Source organism: Tachyglossus aculeatus, chromosome X2 (genome assembly GCF_015852505.1).
Source record: "Tachyglossus aculeatus isolate mTacAcu1 chromosome X2, mTacAcu1.pri, whole genome shotgun sequence".
Taxonomy (NCBI): domain Eukaryota; kingdom Metazoa; phylum Chordata; class Mammalia; order Monotremata; family Tachyglossidae; genus Tachyglossus; species Tachyglossus aculeatus.
In genome coordinates, this window is record NC_052100.1 from 25,473,523 (window position 1) to 25,489,645 (window position 16,123).

Genomic DNA, 16,123 nt, shown 5'->3' on the forward strand with positions numbered 1-16,123 from the left:
ACCTGTTCACTTTACAACCTCCCCAGCGCTTAGAACAGTGCTTTGCACAGAGTAAGCGCTTAATAAATGCCGTTATTATTTGGGTGGGAACAAAAAGGCCTGCCAAGCCCAGCTACCGCATTCTCCCTAAAGCACGAGCAGCGGGCGCCCGCGGCCCTTGCGGTTGGCGGCCGGAAAGCGGGTGCGGCGGATTGAGGTATTACGGGAGCGGGCGGCCGCGGGGCCACGTGACCGCGGCCTGGCCTGCGCGTCCCAACTGTCCGCGCTCGGCTCGGCTCGGCTCGCCTCTCCTTGCTCGCCCCTGCCCTCAGGTCGGTGCTTTTTTTAAAGATATTTCTTAAACATTTACTATGGCTTTTAAAAAATGGCATTTGTTAAGCGCTTACTGTGGGCCAGGCCCCATGCTAAGCGTGTCAAACGTGGCTGGGCACATAGTAAGCGCTTAACAAATGCCATCGTTATTAAACACTGCTCTAAGCCCTGGGGTAGGTAATAATAATAATAGTGGCGTTTATTAAGCGCTTACTATATGCAAATAATAATGATAATGGTATTTGTTAAGCGCTTACTATGTGCAAAGCACTGTCCTAAGCGCTGGGGAGGTTACGAGGTGATCAGGTTGTCCCACGGGGGGCTCCCAGTCTTCATCCCCATTTGACAGATGAGGGAACTGAGGCCCAGAGAAGTGAAGTGACTTGCCCAAAATCACACAGCTGACATTAGCGAAGCAGCGTGGCTCAGTGGAAAGAGCACGGGCTTTGGAGTCAGAGGTTGTGGGTTCAAATCCCGGCTCCACCAAGTGTCAGCTGTGTGACTCTGGGCTAGTCACTTAACTTCACTGGGCCTCAGTTCCCTCATCTGTAAAATGGGGATTAAGACTGTGAGCCCCCCGTGGGACAACCTGATCACCTTGTAACCTCCCTGGTGCTTAGAACAGTGCTTTGCACATAGTAAGCGCTTAATAAATGCCATTATTATTATTGTTATTATTATTTGGTGGAGTGGGATTTGAACCCATGACCTCTAACTCCAAAGCCCGTGCTCTTTCCACTGAGCCACGCTGCTTCTCTGCAAAACACTGTTCTAAGCGCTGGAGGGGGAATACAAGGTGATCAGGTTGTCCCACATGGGACTCACAGTCTTAATCCCCATTGTACAGATGAGGTAACAGGCGCAGAGAAGTGAAGTGACTTACTCAAAGTCACCCAGCTGACAATTGGTGGAGCAGGGATTTGAACCCATGACCTCTGACTCCCAAGCCCGTGCTCTTTCCATTGAGCCATGCTGCTTCTCTAAAAAAAACCATCATTATTTATTTTGTGGGCCCACAACGAGCTCATAGTCTAGAGGGTAGATGCAGGCAAATTAGGTTGGACCCAAATCCTGGCCCTCCTGGGGCTCCCAGTCTAAGTAATAGTTGTGGTATTTGTTAAGCGCTTACTATGTACCAGGTACTGTACTGAGCGCTGGGGTGGATGCAAGCAAATCGGTTTGGACACAGCCCCTGTCCTGCATGGGGCTCAGAGGCTCCATCCCCATTTTATAGATGAGGCCCAGAGAAGTGAAGTGACTTGCCCAGGGTCACGTAGCAGACAAGTGGTGGAGTCGGGATTAGAACCTAGGTCCTTCCGACTCCTAGGCCTGGGCTCTATCCACCAGACCACGCTGCCTTTCAAATAGGAGGGAGAACTGAGGCACAAAAAAGTGAAATGACTTGTCCAAGGTCACACAGCCGGCAATTTGCAGAGGCGGGATTAGATCCCAGGTTCTCTGACTCCCATGCCCGTGCTCTTTCCCCTAGCCTAGGTCTAGGAGGTACAGGTGAGCCGCTGCCCGCAGGGTGACGAGTGGGTCTCTGTCCCATGTTCCTAATCCCCTTCTCCATCTCTGCCTTTGGACCGAGCCTGAGGTGGCAGGGTGCGGAGCCCAGGCCTGAGTGTTGTTTGCCTTGCCCCTAGCGCTTAGAACAGTGCTTTTCACACAGCAAGTGCTCAGTCACTTCCCCGTGGAAGGGTTATGATGGGTGGTGACAAACGTTTGCAATCCACCCCCAGGTGCAACAGCAGAGAATAATGCAAGAGAAAAGAACACTGGACATACCGGACTGTAATGATCTCAGCCCTTTTCTCACCTGTTTTTGCTTCCTTTTTAATTCCTGTGCTCATTTAGAACAGTACTTGGCACATAGTAAGTGCTTAGCAAATACCATCATCATCATCATCTAGGTTTGGACCGTCTGAGAAAATGCCTGGGAAGGGCAAGTGCAGCAATGGATAGAGTGTTTAAGGGAGTGTCAGGCATGAGAAGCAGCGTGGCTCAGTGGAAGGAGCATGGGCTTTGGAGTCAGAGGTCATGGGTTCAAATCCCGGCTCCGCCACTTAGCTCTGTGACTTGGAAAGTCACATAACTTCTCTGTGCCTCAGTTACCTCATCTGTAAAATGGGGATTAAGACTGTGAGCCTCCCGTGGGACAACCTGATCACCCTGTAACCTCTCCAGCGCTTAAAACAGTACTTTGCACATAGTAAGCGCTTAATAAATGCCATTATTATTATCTTTAGAATAAGCACTTCATGCAGCCATCTCTTATCTCTTAACGGTTTGCTCTGCCGTTATTGTGCCCAATAATAATCTGATTTATTGAGTGTCTGCTATATACCCAGTACTTGGGACAGTACAGTCTGAGTTGGTTGGTATGTTCCCTTGCCGCAGGAGCTTACAGTCTGGGGAGACGGGCATTAAATAAATTATGGGTATGTACATAAATGCCCTGGGGCTGAGGGTGGGGTGAATAAAAGCTGCAAGAGAAGTAGCAAGTGGTTAAGCTTATGGCTGTCAGAGTAATCCTAGTATTTGAGTTCTTTACCCAGAAACATTGGATTAATACCTACTTGTCAGAAGAATTTATGAAGAGTAAGAAATCTTAAGATAAAATGTGTAAATGTGTGCATAAAGTGTAGTCCAAAATCCTTGCGGGTAGGAATTGTTTCTACCGATTCTATTTTATTGTCCTCTAAGTATGGTTCTCAGCACACAGAAAGTGCTCAATAATTATAGGGCATAGCTGCCACCATATTCTAGAATGACTCTTCATTCGGTTCACACTACATTCATGTAGTCGTATTTATTGAGCGCTTACTGTGTGCAGAGCACTGTATTAAGCACTTGGAAAGTACAAATCGGCCACAGATCCCTACCCAACAATGGGAACGCAGTCCATGGAAAGTTCCTTTACCTTAGTGATAGTTCAAGTTATTTGCAGTGTATGGTACTGTTCTCAGAATTGTTCCTTGGTTTATATTCCTGAAGCCTTTGATGGAGAACAACACTCCTTAGAGTTGTCACCCTTCCCCGGCTGATCTGTTTGCTTTTGGGGTTTCCTAACGCTGCTGAGGACACTGCTGACGACATCATCCAATTCATAGTATTTATTGAGCACTGACCCTGTACTGAACTTTAGGGAAAGTACCATCTTAATGAATGAATAGGCTTTATTGAGCACTTACTCTGCAGAGAGTACAGTAGAGATAGTAGACACAATTCCTGCCCTCAAGAATTTTATAATCTAGTGAAGGAAGGTGGTAAATTAATAATAATAATGGCATTTGTTAAGCACTTACTATGTGCAAAGCACTGTTCTACTAAATTACAAGTAGGGAAAAGCAGGAGTCAAAAGATGTGTGACCCAGGACATTATGGATGGAATAATGGAATAATAATGGAATATGGATGGAATGTCATTCCTGTCAGGAAAGATAGATGAGACTTCCAGACGAAGAACCTGCATGGAGGAATTGATTCCCCTGCTAGTGGCTGGCGCGGCGTCACTCACACTCTCTTGTCCCTGTCCTTCATGTTCCTCCCAGGGCAGAGTGCAGCGGGCAAGAAGGCAGGCAAGGATGAAGCACATGGAGAAGTGCATGTGTGGGGTTCACTCTCACTAGTAGAGAAGCAGCATGGCTTGGGAGTCAGAAGGTCATGGGTTCTAATCCCGCCCCCACCACGTCTGCTGTGTGCCTGCCATTTCTCTGGCAGTAAAGGGAGTTTCGAAGTAAACTATTTTCACCATAGTTTTCAAAGAATCATCGTCCGACTCCATCCTGTTTCGTTATTTTCAGGATGGCTCTGGACTGGGTCGGCTTTGGCTATGCAGCATTGGTGGCTTCCGGCGGAATAATTGGCTACGCAAAAGCAGGTAGAGTACCGAGCCACCTCTCTTTTGGGGACCCGGGGTAGGAGTGGGGCTTGTTTTCTCCTTTTGATCAGACTACATTTGGGCTCAATTATAAGCTCCAGCTTCTCTCTCCTTCTCAGGCCCTCTGGGGAACCAATGAAAGCTTGCTTCTCTTTGGGTGACTTTGCAGTTGTCCGTCCCAGCCCCTGGCTAATAGAAAGCCATGCTCTGAGGCGGCCCCAAATTGTAGTGTAATTTTATTATCCTCCGGGGGGAAGGATCCGCCCAACAAGCAGGGTATCTAACACTTCCCCGACTGATGAGTGTGTTTCTTTTCCCTTAACCCCAGGGAAGGGAATTTCTCAAAAAATTCCTGCAAACTTTATTAAGTTCCGAGCGTGCATGTCCTCTCTCCACCCTTCCTCTTTCATCCTTGAATACCTGCTATGCGTTTTGAGATGTATTTAGGCTCTTTGTTACCACAGGGATTTGAAAATATTGCACTTTTCAAGCCATTTCAACTTTGGGGCTTTGGAGTGTTATGCCACCTGGAGTTCCAGGCTTGATTGAAGAGGGATAATAATAGAAATAGTAATGATAATAACTTTTTTGTTAAGTGCTCATATTTTCCCAAAGTGCTTTCACTCTATTTACCTTATTTTATCCTCCAAACTTCTGTGCAAGGTAAGAGAGGGACAGGGATATTATCTGTATTTTACAGATGAGGAAATTGAGGCTCAGAGAGTTTGTGATTTGTCCAAGGTCACACAACAGGCCAAGGGCAGAACCCAGCATAGAACCCTGGATTTCCTGACTCCTAGCCCCATGCTTTGTGTCTATCAACTGTATTGTACTTTCCCAAGCACTTAGTACACTGTACACACAGTAAGCGCTCAATAAATACCATTGGGTTTTTTTGTGGTATTTGTTAAGCACTTACTATGTGCCAGTTGAGCTACAAGCTAATCAGGTTGCACACAGTCCGGTGAAAATAACACCCCTCTCTTCCTTCCGTCTTAGGCTGTGAGTCCCATGTGGGACAGGATTTGTGTCTAATCTGATGGTCTTGTGTCTGCCCCAACCCTTGGTACATCTCAATACCACCATCCTCAATCAATTGTATTTACTGAGCGCTTACTGTATGCAGAGCATTGTACTAAGCGCTTGACAGAGTACAGTGTAACAGAGTTGGTAGACATGTTCCATGTTCACAAAGATCTTAAAGTCTAGAAGGGGAGATAGACATTAATATAAGTAAGCCCAAATAAACATCACTACTGTTACTTAGAACATAAGGCTCTTGTGGGTAAAGAGAGTGTCTTGGGTTTTTTTGTACCTTCTCAATTGCTTAGTACAGTGCATTGCACTCAGTGGCACTGGATATATACCTTTGCTACAGCTACTGTTAGAAGAACCAAGCCATCATGAAGATATATAGATTTTGGTGGATCGGAAATAGTTAACTGTCATTATGGTTTCACCAAATGGTGGCTTGAATTGACCGAGCTCATGGCCAGGGAATGAAAGGAGCGTGTATTTGATTCCCTCTAGGTAGCGTCCCGTCTCTTGCTGCTGGACTCTTTTTTGGAGGTTTAGCAGGACTTGGCGCATATCATTTATCGCAGGACCCGAAGAATGTGTGGGTTTCTCTGGGTAAGTTTGCTTTCAGCTTCTTCCAAATTGATAAACAGTGCTGTAGAATGGATAACTCCACCTATGCAAGTTATATAACCCAGCCAACCCTGAATAGAACTGTTTTGAACAGATAACTGCTGATTTTGCCATCCTGGAAAATAGTTAAAAGTAGGGGAGTTCCTGAATTTTTTTTTTTAAAAAAAGGTCAATGTGAGGCAAAGGTTGCACAGAGTCCTAATGATTAAAGCCTTTCTGTGTTGAAAAACTATCAATTCAATCATATTTATTGAGCACTTACTGTAAGCAAAACTAATCATTGACTTGTTTGTCAATTGTGGAAATGGTCAGTATTGTTGTTACTTAGAACAATCTGAGTTTCCTTTGTGTATATTAAGCTTCTTCAGGCCAGAATTTATCTTGGAAAGCATCTAAATTGCTGGAGCTTAATGCAGTGGGGATTAATTGCCCACATTCTTATAGGAGAAGCAGCATGAACCTGGGCCTTAAGAACCTGGCTTCTAATCCTGACTCTGCTACTGCGGGCTCTGTGACCCTGGGCAAGTCCCTTATCTTATCTCTGCCTCCATTTACTCATCTGTAAAATGAAGATTAGATCCCCATTCTCTTTTCTCTGTGAGCCCCATATGGGACAGGGGCTGTGTTCAATCTGTGAATACTGTAGCTACCCCAGTGTTTAGTGTAGTGCTTGGCACCTACTAAGTGCTTAAATCCTATTATTGTTATTGTCGTTGTTATAATTCACAGTGGTTGTTATAATTCACAGTGGTCACTATCCTTCTTTCCTACCTAGCTTGATGTATGACTTCCCAAGCAATTTCCATGCTATAATTCTGATTGTTTGCCCAGTCTGGAGACTCTAAACTCCTTGTGGGCAAGGGATTGTGTCTACCGGGTTTGGTGTGGTGTACCTTCCCAAGTGCTTAATACAGTACTCTGCCCTCAGTAAGTGCTCAGTAAATACCATTGATTGATCGATCGTTTGGTCTTTTCCCCCAGCTGCATCTGGGACCTTGGCTGGAATCATGGGGATGAGGTTCTACAACTCTGGAAAATTCATGCCCGCTGGGTTAATTGCTGGCGCCAGGTAATAATAATAATAATAATAATGGCATTTATTAAGTGCTTACTATGTGCAAAGCACTGTTCTAAGCGCTGGGGAGGTTATGAGGTAATCAGGTTGTCCCATGGGGGGCTCACAGTCTTAATCCCCATTTTACAGGTGAGGGAACTGAGGTACAGAGAAGTTAATGACTTGCCCAAAGTCACACAGCTGACAATTGGCGGAGCTGGGATTTGAACCCATGACCTCTGACTCCAAAGCCCGGGCTCTTTTCCACCGAGCTCAAACTGCAAACGCCGTTCCCAATCTTCTTACTACTGTTATTTTAGCAAGTGGGAATGCACTTAGGAGAATTATTTATTCATCAGACCCCAAGCCCCATGGAGGACAGCGACTGGATCCATCCCTCTGTTAAAAACAGTGCTTGGCCCATAATAAATACTTAACAAGTACCACAGTTATTGGTACCAAACCAGCCTCTAAGCCACAAATGCCAAGAATCTCCAATCTGCTATTAGGGGCTTTTTTGGGGACAGCTGAAAATATTTGTTACTGATTTCTGAACCTATATGCAATAGAATGTGGCAGACAAGATTTTTGTTTTTAACCCCAAGACAGAGTTATTGTATATCCACAGCTGGGTTCTGGGTGCCGATGTGGCTGCCAAGTCTTAGGAGAGACAGAAATGCTTCTGGAGGAAGAGGAGAACAGGTCAGCAAGATGATCAGGGGAATGAAGGAGCTTTTCTAGGATAAGAAAATATCTTCAGGCTGGGCCGACAACAGGGAAAAGCGTGAAGAGTATGGAAATGGCCAATCCCGAATCGTTGTTCCTCACCTTCCAACAGGGTGAGTGGAGGTGTACTGGGAAAGGTAGCCCTTTCCCTACCACCAGATTACTTAGCCAAAGAATGCTCACTGTGTGCCAAGCACTGTCCTAAGCATTCATTCATTCAACCATATTTATTGAGCCCTTACTGTGTGCAGAGTACTGTACTAAGTGCTTGGGAAAGTACAATGCAACAATAAACAGATACATTCCCCGCCCACGGCGAGCTTACAGTCTAGAGGTAAGCACTGGGCTAGCTACAGATTTCCCAGGTGAGACAGTCCTCCCACATGGGGCTGTCATTCTAGGTGGAGGTTTACAATATAGATAATGGATAGCAACGCACAACAAACCAAGAGGACAATGTCAAGACAGATAAAGACTAGATCTTGGAGTTGTGGGGGTCCACAGGTTTCCCCACTGCTTCACAGTCTGCCTCCCTCTCCCGCCCCCCTCACCCTGCAAGCTTCTTTCACATTATTGCGGGGCTTCATGTGCTAAGCATTTGGGTGCACAGCAGAAGACTGAGCCCCTTCCTTCCTCTCCCCCACGTCCCCCTCTCCATCCCCCCCATCTTACCTCCTTCCCTTCCCCACTGCACCTGTATATATGTATATATGTTTGTACATATTTGTTACTCTATTTATTTTACTTGTACATAGCTATTCTATTTTATTTTGTTAGTATGTTTGGTTTTGTTCTCTGTCTCCCCCTTTTAGACTGTGAGCCCACTGTTGGGTAGGGACTGTCTCTACATGTTGCCAACTTGTACTTCCCAAGCGCTTAGTACAGTGCTCTGCACACAGTAAGCGCTCAATAAATACGATTGATGATGACTGATGATGATGATGAAGTCGTGTTGTGTGACCACAACAGACTAAACCTAAAAACCTGGCTGCATTCCTTATATCAGAAGCCTCGAGTGGCTGAAAAATGAGTTGGCCACCATTGAGGGAGGTAGCATTTCCACAGCTTTTCCTCCTACTGTGGAGGTGCAGTACCTCATAAAGTATTTTAATTCTTTGCTCCAAACTTAATCCATCACTAAAACGTAAGTAGCTGCATTCATTCATTCACTCATTCAATCATTTATTGAGCACTTACTGTGTGCAAAGCACTGTACTAAATGCTTGGGAGAGTTCACTATAACAACAGACACATTCCTGCCCATAACAAGCTCACAGTCTAGAGCTGCAAAATATGTTTGAAAGAAAGGAAGCAGTGTGACCTAGTGGAAAGAACATGGGCTTGGGAGTGAGCGGACCTGGGTTCTAATCCTGGCTCCGTTTCTTGTCTGCTGTGTCACCTTGAGCAAGCACTTATACTCTCTGTGCCTCAGTTTCCTCATCTGTAAAATGAGGATTTAATACCTGTTCTTACTCCTTCTCAGACTGTGAGTCCCATGTGGGTCAGGGACTGTGTCCAACCTCATTATGTTGAATGTACTCCAGTGCTTAGCACTCAGCAAGCACTTAACAAATACCACAGTCATTATTACGATTATTACAAATGGGCTGGCTCAACATTTTGGCTAATTGGATTTTCTTTTCTATTTCTCTGAACAGTTTCCTAATGGTCGGAAGACTCGGACTAAGGCTGTTGGATAAACCCAACCAGTCATAGTCACAGATCTACAACTACAGGGCTCTACAATGACTGCCGTGTGCCCAGAAACTCGACACTTGGATGTAAAGTGAAATGAGAAAAAGACCTGAGCACTTCTGCATTGTTAGCCTGAATGTTTTGGTTTTAATATTCAAAATAGAATTATTCCCTCAGTGAGTAGTGACTGCTCATGACTTTGTCTCAGATCAGTCCCCTCTTTGGATGCTTGCAAGAGAAATCTTATATGAAAGGAGAGCAGTCAACACTTTGGGGATAGAATGGTGTTGTGTGTCAGCTGAAGGCCTGGTATGAAAGCAAAATATCAAACATTGCAGATCTCAAAGTGATTTAGGTTGCCTGCTCCCCTATTGCCAGAAAAGCAAATACCTGCCTCTGAACTCTCTAAAACATCTTTGTGAAATTAGGTTAGTAAAATGTCCTTTAAGTGAGGAGAAAAAATTTTAATGCAGATGAAATAAACATTTTATGTTAAATCATTATTGACCACAGTACACTGATGTTTAGTATTCTTCTGAAGTCTTTGTGTGGAGTGGTTGTAGCTGTTTTCCTTTTAAAATCTCCTGTGAGGTTTTCCTAAATTCATCTTTTCCTTAAAGGCATTTCTGCAGTGTTAGCCTGAATGTTTTGGTTTTAAAGGCTAGGGCTGTGGGGAGGCTCATCTGTACGGTAATATATCGTTATGGTTTTAAAGCGAGTGTCAAAAAAGGCAGACTTGCATGACCTAAGCCAAAAGGTAAGTTGGGAAAGAGAAAGTTAACAGAAATTGTCCTTTCCACAGTGGAGCTATTGTTGCCACACCGTTTTAGCCGAAGTAAACAGTTTTTTTCCCCAGGCATCCCGCCTGTCAACTGAGACAAACACTTGCACCGGCTTGTGGAGATGATGCAGCTATTTTGTAGGATCACACCCTTGTGTGTGGCTCTGCCCTCTGTTTCACCCATTCCTTTGCTCCCTCTCCTCTTTTCCATATTGCTATCCAATCAATCAGTGGTATTTATTGAAGGCTTATTGGGTGCAGAGCACTGTATTAGGCACTCGAGAGAGGAAAGTACAACAGAGTTGGTAGACATGTTCAGCCCAGTCGGAGTATTCCCTGAAACCACCCAGGCTAGCAACGGTGATGAGGGGCAGAAGCCTTAAAATGTTCTCTGTCGGTCACAGGGGTCCTGGGTTGGGCACAAAGATAGGAACTGGGGCATGGAACTCTGCTAATCAATCAGTTAATGCTATTTATTGAGCACTTACTGTGGGCAGAATGCTACTACGTGCTTGGGAGAGTATTGGCTTTTACCAAATGTCTGGGAGTCAGTAGACCCAGGTTCTAATCTCAGCTCCTTCACCAGCCTTGAGCAAGTCACTTTACTTCTCTGTACTTGGGTTTTCTCACTTGTAAAATAAGGATAAAAGATACCTGCTCGCCCTCAGTTCTTTCCTCAAAAGCCTTTGGTCTTGGGTAGCATTTGTGAAGTTCCACTTTTACGAACAGGGATCTGTAGATCCCTGCCTCAGCTCCAGGAGGACGCAGGGCTTCCAGCCTTCAGTGGAGAAACAGAAATTCATAGGAGGGCAAGGTTAGAGCTGGACTTTTTGCAAACTCTTGGATCAAATGTAGCAACAACCTCAGTGGTCTTAGAGGTACGTGTGTGTCTGTGTGTATATACGTACACATACATACACATTTTAAACAGCAGTCTTAATTATTGCATAACAGCCTTTGTTTGAAAAATAATTTGAACAAATTAACTCCAGAGAATGATAGCAAAACAAGTTATGATTCATGGTGACTAGACTTTCTGCTGTGATGTGCACTGATAAATAAGCATGTGCATTGATAAATAAGCTTTCTGAGTGTTATCTGATCAGTCTACAAGGCCATATGATGGGGGGGTGACAGAAGGTTTCCTAATAGCTCACACAAGTGAATTTCCCTCATGACACTGAAGACTGTTTTTTTTCGTTATAGCTGTATTATTTACCGTAACTTTCCAACTAAATAGGAAATAGGACAGCTTGGTAAATACAGAAACCATTTCTAGGCCGTATGTTTGTGTGTGTGTGTGTTTATTATATATAATATATGTATGTGTGTATTATATGTATGTGCTTATTATATGTGTTATATAATAAACACACAAACACACACACATATGGTCTGGAAATGGTTTCTGTATTTATTTGCCAAGCTGTCCTATTATATATTATATATCTATATATATACACATATATACATAAATAATATATACACAAACACACATATACATATATATACATTTTACCAGGCAGATTGCAAATAATAGATCAAAGTCAATGTTATTTTCTAATGTCCTGGAATCAATTATCACTAGCTGGTGGTTTGTAACTTTTTACAGGTTGTCTCTACCTTCTCCAAGACAGATTGTGGCAATGTGTGGGAAAATGTTAATACCAGCATCATTTTTCCATAAGTATCTCTACAGACCATTCTTTGTAATAAAGTTTTATTAGATTTGAAAGATTAAACAGTACAAAGAAACGTGCAGCAATAAAGTTAACTTAACCTTGTGGCACATTGCTAATAAGATAAATTACCAGATTCTTCCTTGCTCTCTGAATTAAACATTTTTCAGTATTATAAAGAGCAGTTTTACCTTTTTGCCTATGGGTCACTGGATAAAGTTCTCAAACTGCTACAAAAATATAAGATAATGGTAATTGAGTTCTATTTTCTCCAGAGTTATAAAATTCATAAAAATATCAGTCATCAATAGTATCTTTCAAAAGAACACGTACTTGTTTTCAGTCAATAAAATGGCAGGTTGCCTGTTTAAAATATCTCCCTTAAATGCAGTGTTCAAAGTGCATAAATGGAAAAATATGTAATAATCCCATCACTGCTTTGCAACTTAATGCATTTATTGTAAATGAAGAGGTCAGAGGGGAGCCATTTAACTGGGATGATAATGTGCTTTCAGTGGAAAGATCATTGGTCTTGTATGAGTTTCAGTCAGGACACAGTAGTCAAAATTGGATATTTCTCATGGAAGGAAGCTTAATACTCAGTCTGGAAGTCCTTCTGAATGGTTTGGATATTATCCTCCAGTCACCAGGGATTGAGTAAAAGCAATGTTTGAAAAACAGCAGAAGTTGCAAAGCGTACCCAATCGTACTCCAATCTGTTCAAGTAACAGAACTGTAATATTCTCTGACTGCTAGCCAGGTTCTACAATTCTTGTCATTAACAGAACCTGCAGAAGGTTTCTGTATTTACCCTCCGGAAATTTCCTAGAGCTAAAAGCTAAATACATTTATTTTCTGTATTCACCCATTAACTGGTAGGAAAAGATTTGCTTAAAGCCTCGAGCAACCCTGACTACCCGCCTCCAAAGTTTCTCCCAAATAAGAAATCTCTGAGGCATATACTGAGTTATCCTGAGAAGCCTGACTCTATTATGCAAAGTATATATTAAAAAAACAAAACAAAAACCTGAAAGGTTTTACAAAAAAAATTTGTCAGTTTACCACTTGTCTCAATATGATAAAATACTTGATATTTTGGCAAACTTTTATTCAATACTTTGAACAATCCTACTCTTAAACCAACGTGTTGGATGATACATTTCTAATAAAAGGTTAGATTATTTTTTACTCCATATTTCTCACAGAAATCAGTGGAAATAAACATCTGTAGATACTTCTCAGAGAAAGGAGCCTGGATGCATTGTCACTGTATTATGAGTACTTAGTGCATTATGAAAATCTATCGATGGCCTCCATATTTGGCCACCCAGTCTGTTCTTCCATGCACTGAATGAATTGGATGGGGGCGGTTTAAAATATTTATGTCTTTTGCTGTTGAATTGTAAGCGGGACCTGGAAATTGGGCCCGACCTGTTTGTGTTTTCCAGGCATAATCTGAAAGAAACCAAAATTAGAAATTAGGATTCAAAGAAAGGCATTAATCTTGTTAATTTCAGGGAAATTATTTTGTAAATGTCAATGATATCAAATGGCGGCATCCCAAGATCTTCATTTTATGGAAATAGACACGGGGACTAAAACTGGGTCAAAAGAGACCAAGTGAAAATAAGAGTTGAGGCAGTTAACTAAGGCTAAAAAAGATTTATCCAGATTAGCTGCCTTCAGGTATCAAATTACATAAGAAATCAATTCTCCAGGCCAGATTGCCTGTATGATTGGTTTACAATTCCACTATGTTCCACTGTCTATAAGAGGTAACTGTATCCAAGTGTGGCTTCAATTGAGTCTATAAAATGATTTAGTTTCCAGAATATTGTTAAGTATTTGTTAATGTTTTATGTTCGTTGGGCGTATTTGTGGAATCACGAAGTTCGGCAACTAAAACTGTTTTCAATTGAGTGTCTTCTAAAATTAGGATGATGAAAATAATTTTCTTTGGCACTGTGTGTAATTAAATGAGGGATACACACATTTTTGGGAAATGTTTTACAAGCCTAATATTTGTATTTCTAGTAGACTTCTAGACTGTAAGCAGAGAACGGTTTCTACCAACTGTTGTATTCTCCAAAGCGCTTAGTACAGTGCTTTGCACACAGCTCTCAAATACAACTGATTGACTGATGACTTTGCATAATTTGGGTGTCTTTACTAATTCCCATCTGAACTGTCAGTTTCTTATCAGTCAGTCATATTGAGCTTCTAGTATTTGCAGAGCACTGTACTAAGCACTTGGGAGAGTACAATTCAACGAAATTAGCAGACACATTCCCTGCCCACAACGAGCTCACTCTCCCCGGACTGTTTAAACTTCTCATTAGAGACCAAACATAAATAGGAACATTACTTATAATGGGTTTCCTACAACCCAAAGCCCCACCACAAATTGAATGATAGTTGGAAAAACTAAAGTGGATTTTGTGTACCCATAAGAGGTAGGTAGTTCTGTGCTTCTCATTTAATGGTGAAGACACCTTATCAAATGAGTGATTGTTTTCACCTTGTGTAGTGCCTGTCATCTCGAGATTAAATCCCAACAGATTTAGCAAGGCAAAGGGAGGGTTTTTGCATAACAACAGTTAGAATGACCTGGTTTTACTTTTCTCATGGGAGACTCATCCAAGTCGAGGCAATGGAAGACACCACAAATGGATAACATTTTTCTAAATATTTTCATTTATCACTGGAAAGTAAGTTATTTTTACTTCTGTTTTTACCTTTCTTCCTATCACTGTCTGTAGAGCAATGATCTGATGAGCAGAATAAATGAAAAAAAAATGTGAGATGACAATGTTGGAGAAATGAACAGAAACAAGAACGTAGCTTGATACAATGTATATGGTGCTTGTGATGATGTAACACAAATACATATCCTTAAATTCTGTTGCTTCCCGCTGCCTGTAATTTATTCACCAATGGTATTTATTGAGCGTTTACTGTGTGCAGGGTACTGTACTAAATGCTTGGGAGAGTACAGTACAACAAAGTTGGGAGACATGTTCCCTGCCCACAAAGAGCTTGCAATCTAGACAAATTTATTTTAGTAGCAGCCTCCCTCACTGGACTGTAAGTTCCTTGAGGACAGGGATCGAGTCCACTAAATCTGCTGTCCTCTCTCAAACACTTAGCCCAGGGCTCTGCCTAGAGTAAGTGCTCGATAAATCTGATTGATATTAAATTACAGTTTTGCAAAAGTGTTCAAAAGTGGTTTATCAGCCACTCTCCTTGGGGCACAGAAGCATATATGAAAACAAATTCATTCATTCAATCGTATTTATTGAGTGCTTACTGTGTGCAGAGCACTGTACTAAGCGCTTGGGAAGTACAAATGACTTTCTACCACATACCAAATGCTGCTACTCCGCCTAGGCAAATAACTAATCGATTGCCAAAGACCCATTGCTGACTGCACAGAAAGGATTTATTTTTCTCCTAATTTAATTTTGCCAAGAGATTTCAATGGAGTGTCTTAGATGAGGAAGCTAAACATTGTACTATAAGGTATTATTTCTACAGAAAATAATAATAATAGTTGTGGTATTTAAGTGCTTACTATGTGCCAAACACTATACTAAGCACTGGAGTAAATGCAAGATAAATCTGTCCCACGGGAGTCTCACAGTCTAGGAAGGAGAACAGATGGGTACTGAATCTCCGTTTTTATAGATGACAAAGCCACTAGCTATCTTTATATATTTTTTTAAACCCATAATATTAGATTTTGGCATATTTTAAATATGTGAACCCAGAGGGAGCAAGCCATGGAGAAATCTATTTAGGAGTTCACACAAGAGCCCAAGGCAAGTTTGGTTACCCAGGAAATGAGCAATTCATTACTTGTGGAGAGGAAAGGTGTCTACCGATTCTATTCATTCAATCGTATTTATTGAGTGCTTACTGTGTGCAGAGCACTGTACTAAGCGCTTGGGAAGTACAAGTTGGCAACATATAGAGATGGTCCCTACCCAACAGCGGGCTCACTGTCTAGAAGGGGGAGACAGACAACAAAACAAAACATGTTAAAATAAAATAGAATAAATATGTACAAGTAAAATAGAGTAATAAATGCGTACAAATATATATACATATATACAGGTGCTGTGGGGAAGGGAAGGAGGTAAGGATGGGGAGAGGAAGGAGGAGGCTCAGTCTGGGAAGGCCTCCTGGAAGAGGTGAGCTCGCAGTAGGGCTTTGAAGGGAGGAAGAGAGCTAGCTTGGCGGATGTGTGGCGGGAAGGCATTCCAGGCCAGGGGGATGACGTGGGCCGGGGGTCGACAGTGGGATAGGCGAGAACGAGGCACAGTGAGGAGATTAGCGGCCGAGGA

The 16,123-nt window shown here is 42.5% G+C and overlaps 2 protein-coding genes across 2 annotated transcripts in view; one reads left to right on the forward strand and one right to left on the reverse strand.

Moving 5' to 3' along the window:
• The first annotated feature begins 212 nt into the window (after positions 1-212).
• Positions 213-9,830, forward strand: LOC119949214 (transmembrane protein 14C-like). The gene is made up of 5 exons (XM_038770775.1): positions 213-311; positions 4,119-4,195; positions 5,726-5,827; positions 6,827-6,914; positions 9,284-9,830. The coding sequence occupies exons 2-5, from the start codon at positions 4,120-4,122 to the stop codon at positions 9,339-9,341; spliced, it is 324 nt and encodes a 107-aa protein (XP_038626703.1). The 5' UTR covers positions 213-311; position 4,119; the 3' UTR covers positions 9,342-9,830.
• A 3,020-nt stretch (positions 9,831-12,850) lies between these two features.
• The window catches only part of MAK (male germ cell associated kinase), a 32,821-nt gene continuing 29,548 nt past the window's right edge, over positions 12,851-16,123 (reverse strand). Inside the window, exons 14-15 of the mRNA XM_038770776.1 lie at positions 14,516-14,548; positions 12,851-13,235 (exon numbers count right to left, since the gene is read on the reverse strand). Coding sequence (XP_038626704.1) covers positions 13,081-13,235; positions 14,516-14,548 — 188 coding nt within the window. The 3' untranslated portion in view covers positions 12,851-13,080. The remainder of the gene's footprint in view (positions 13,236-14,515; positions 14,549-16,123) is intronic.

Bases quoted from the DNA above. Each gene is read 5' to 3' on its own strand.
- LOC119949214 (XM_038770775.1), top strand. From the start codon at position 4,120: ATGGCTCTGGACTGGGTCGGCTTTGGCTATGCAGCATTGGTGGCTTCC. The intron at 5,828-6,826 runs GTAAGTTTGCTT...CTTTTCCCCCAG, and splicing joins GAATGTGTGGGTTTCTCTGG to CTGCATCTGGGACCTTGGCT. The intron at 6,915-9,283 runs GTAATAATAATA...TTCTCTGAACAG, and splicing joins GGGTTAATTGCTGGCGCCAG to TTTCCTAATGGTCGGAAGAC.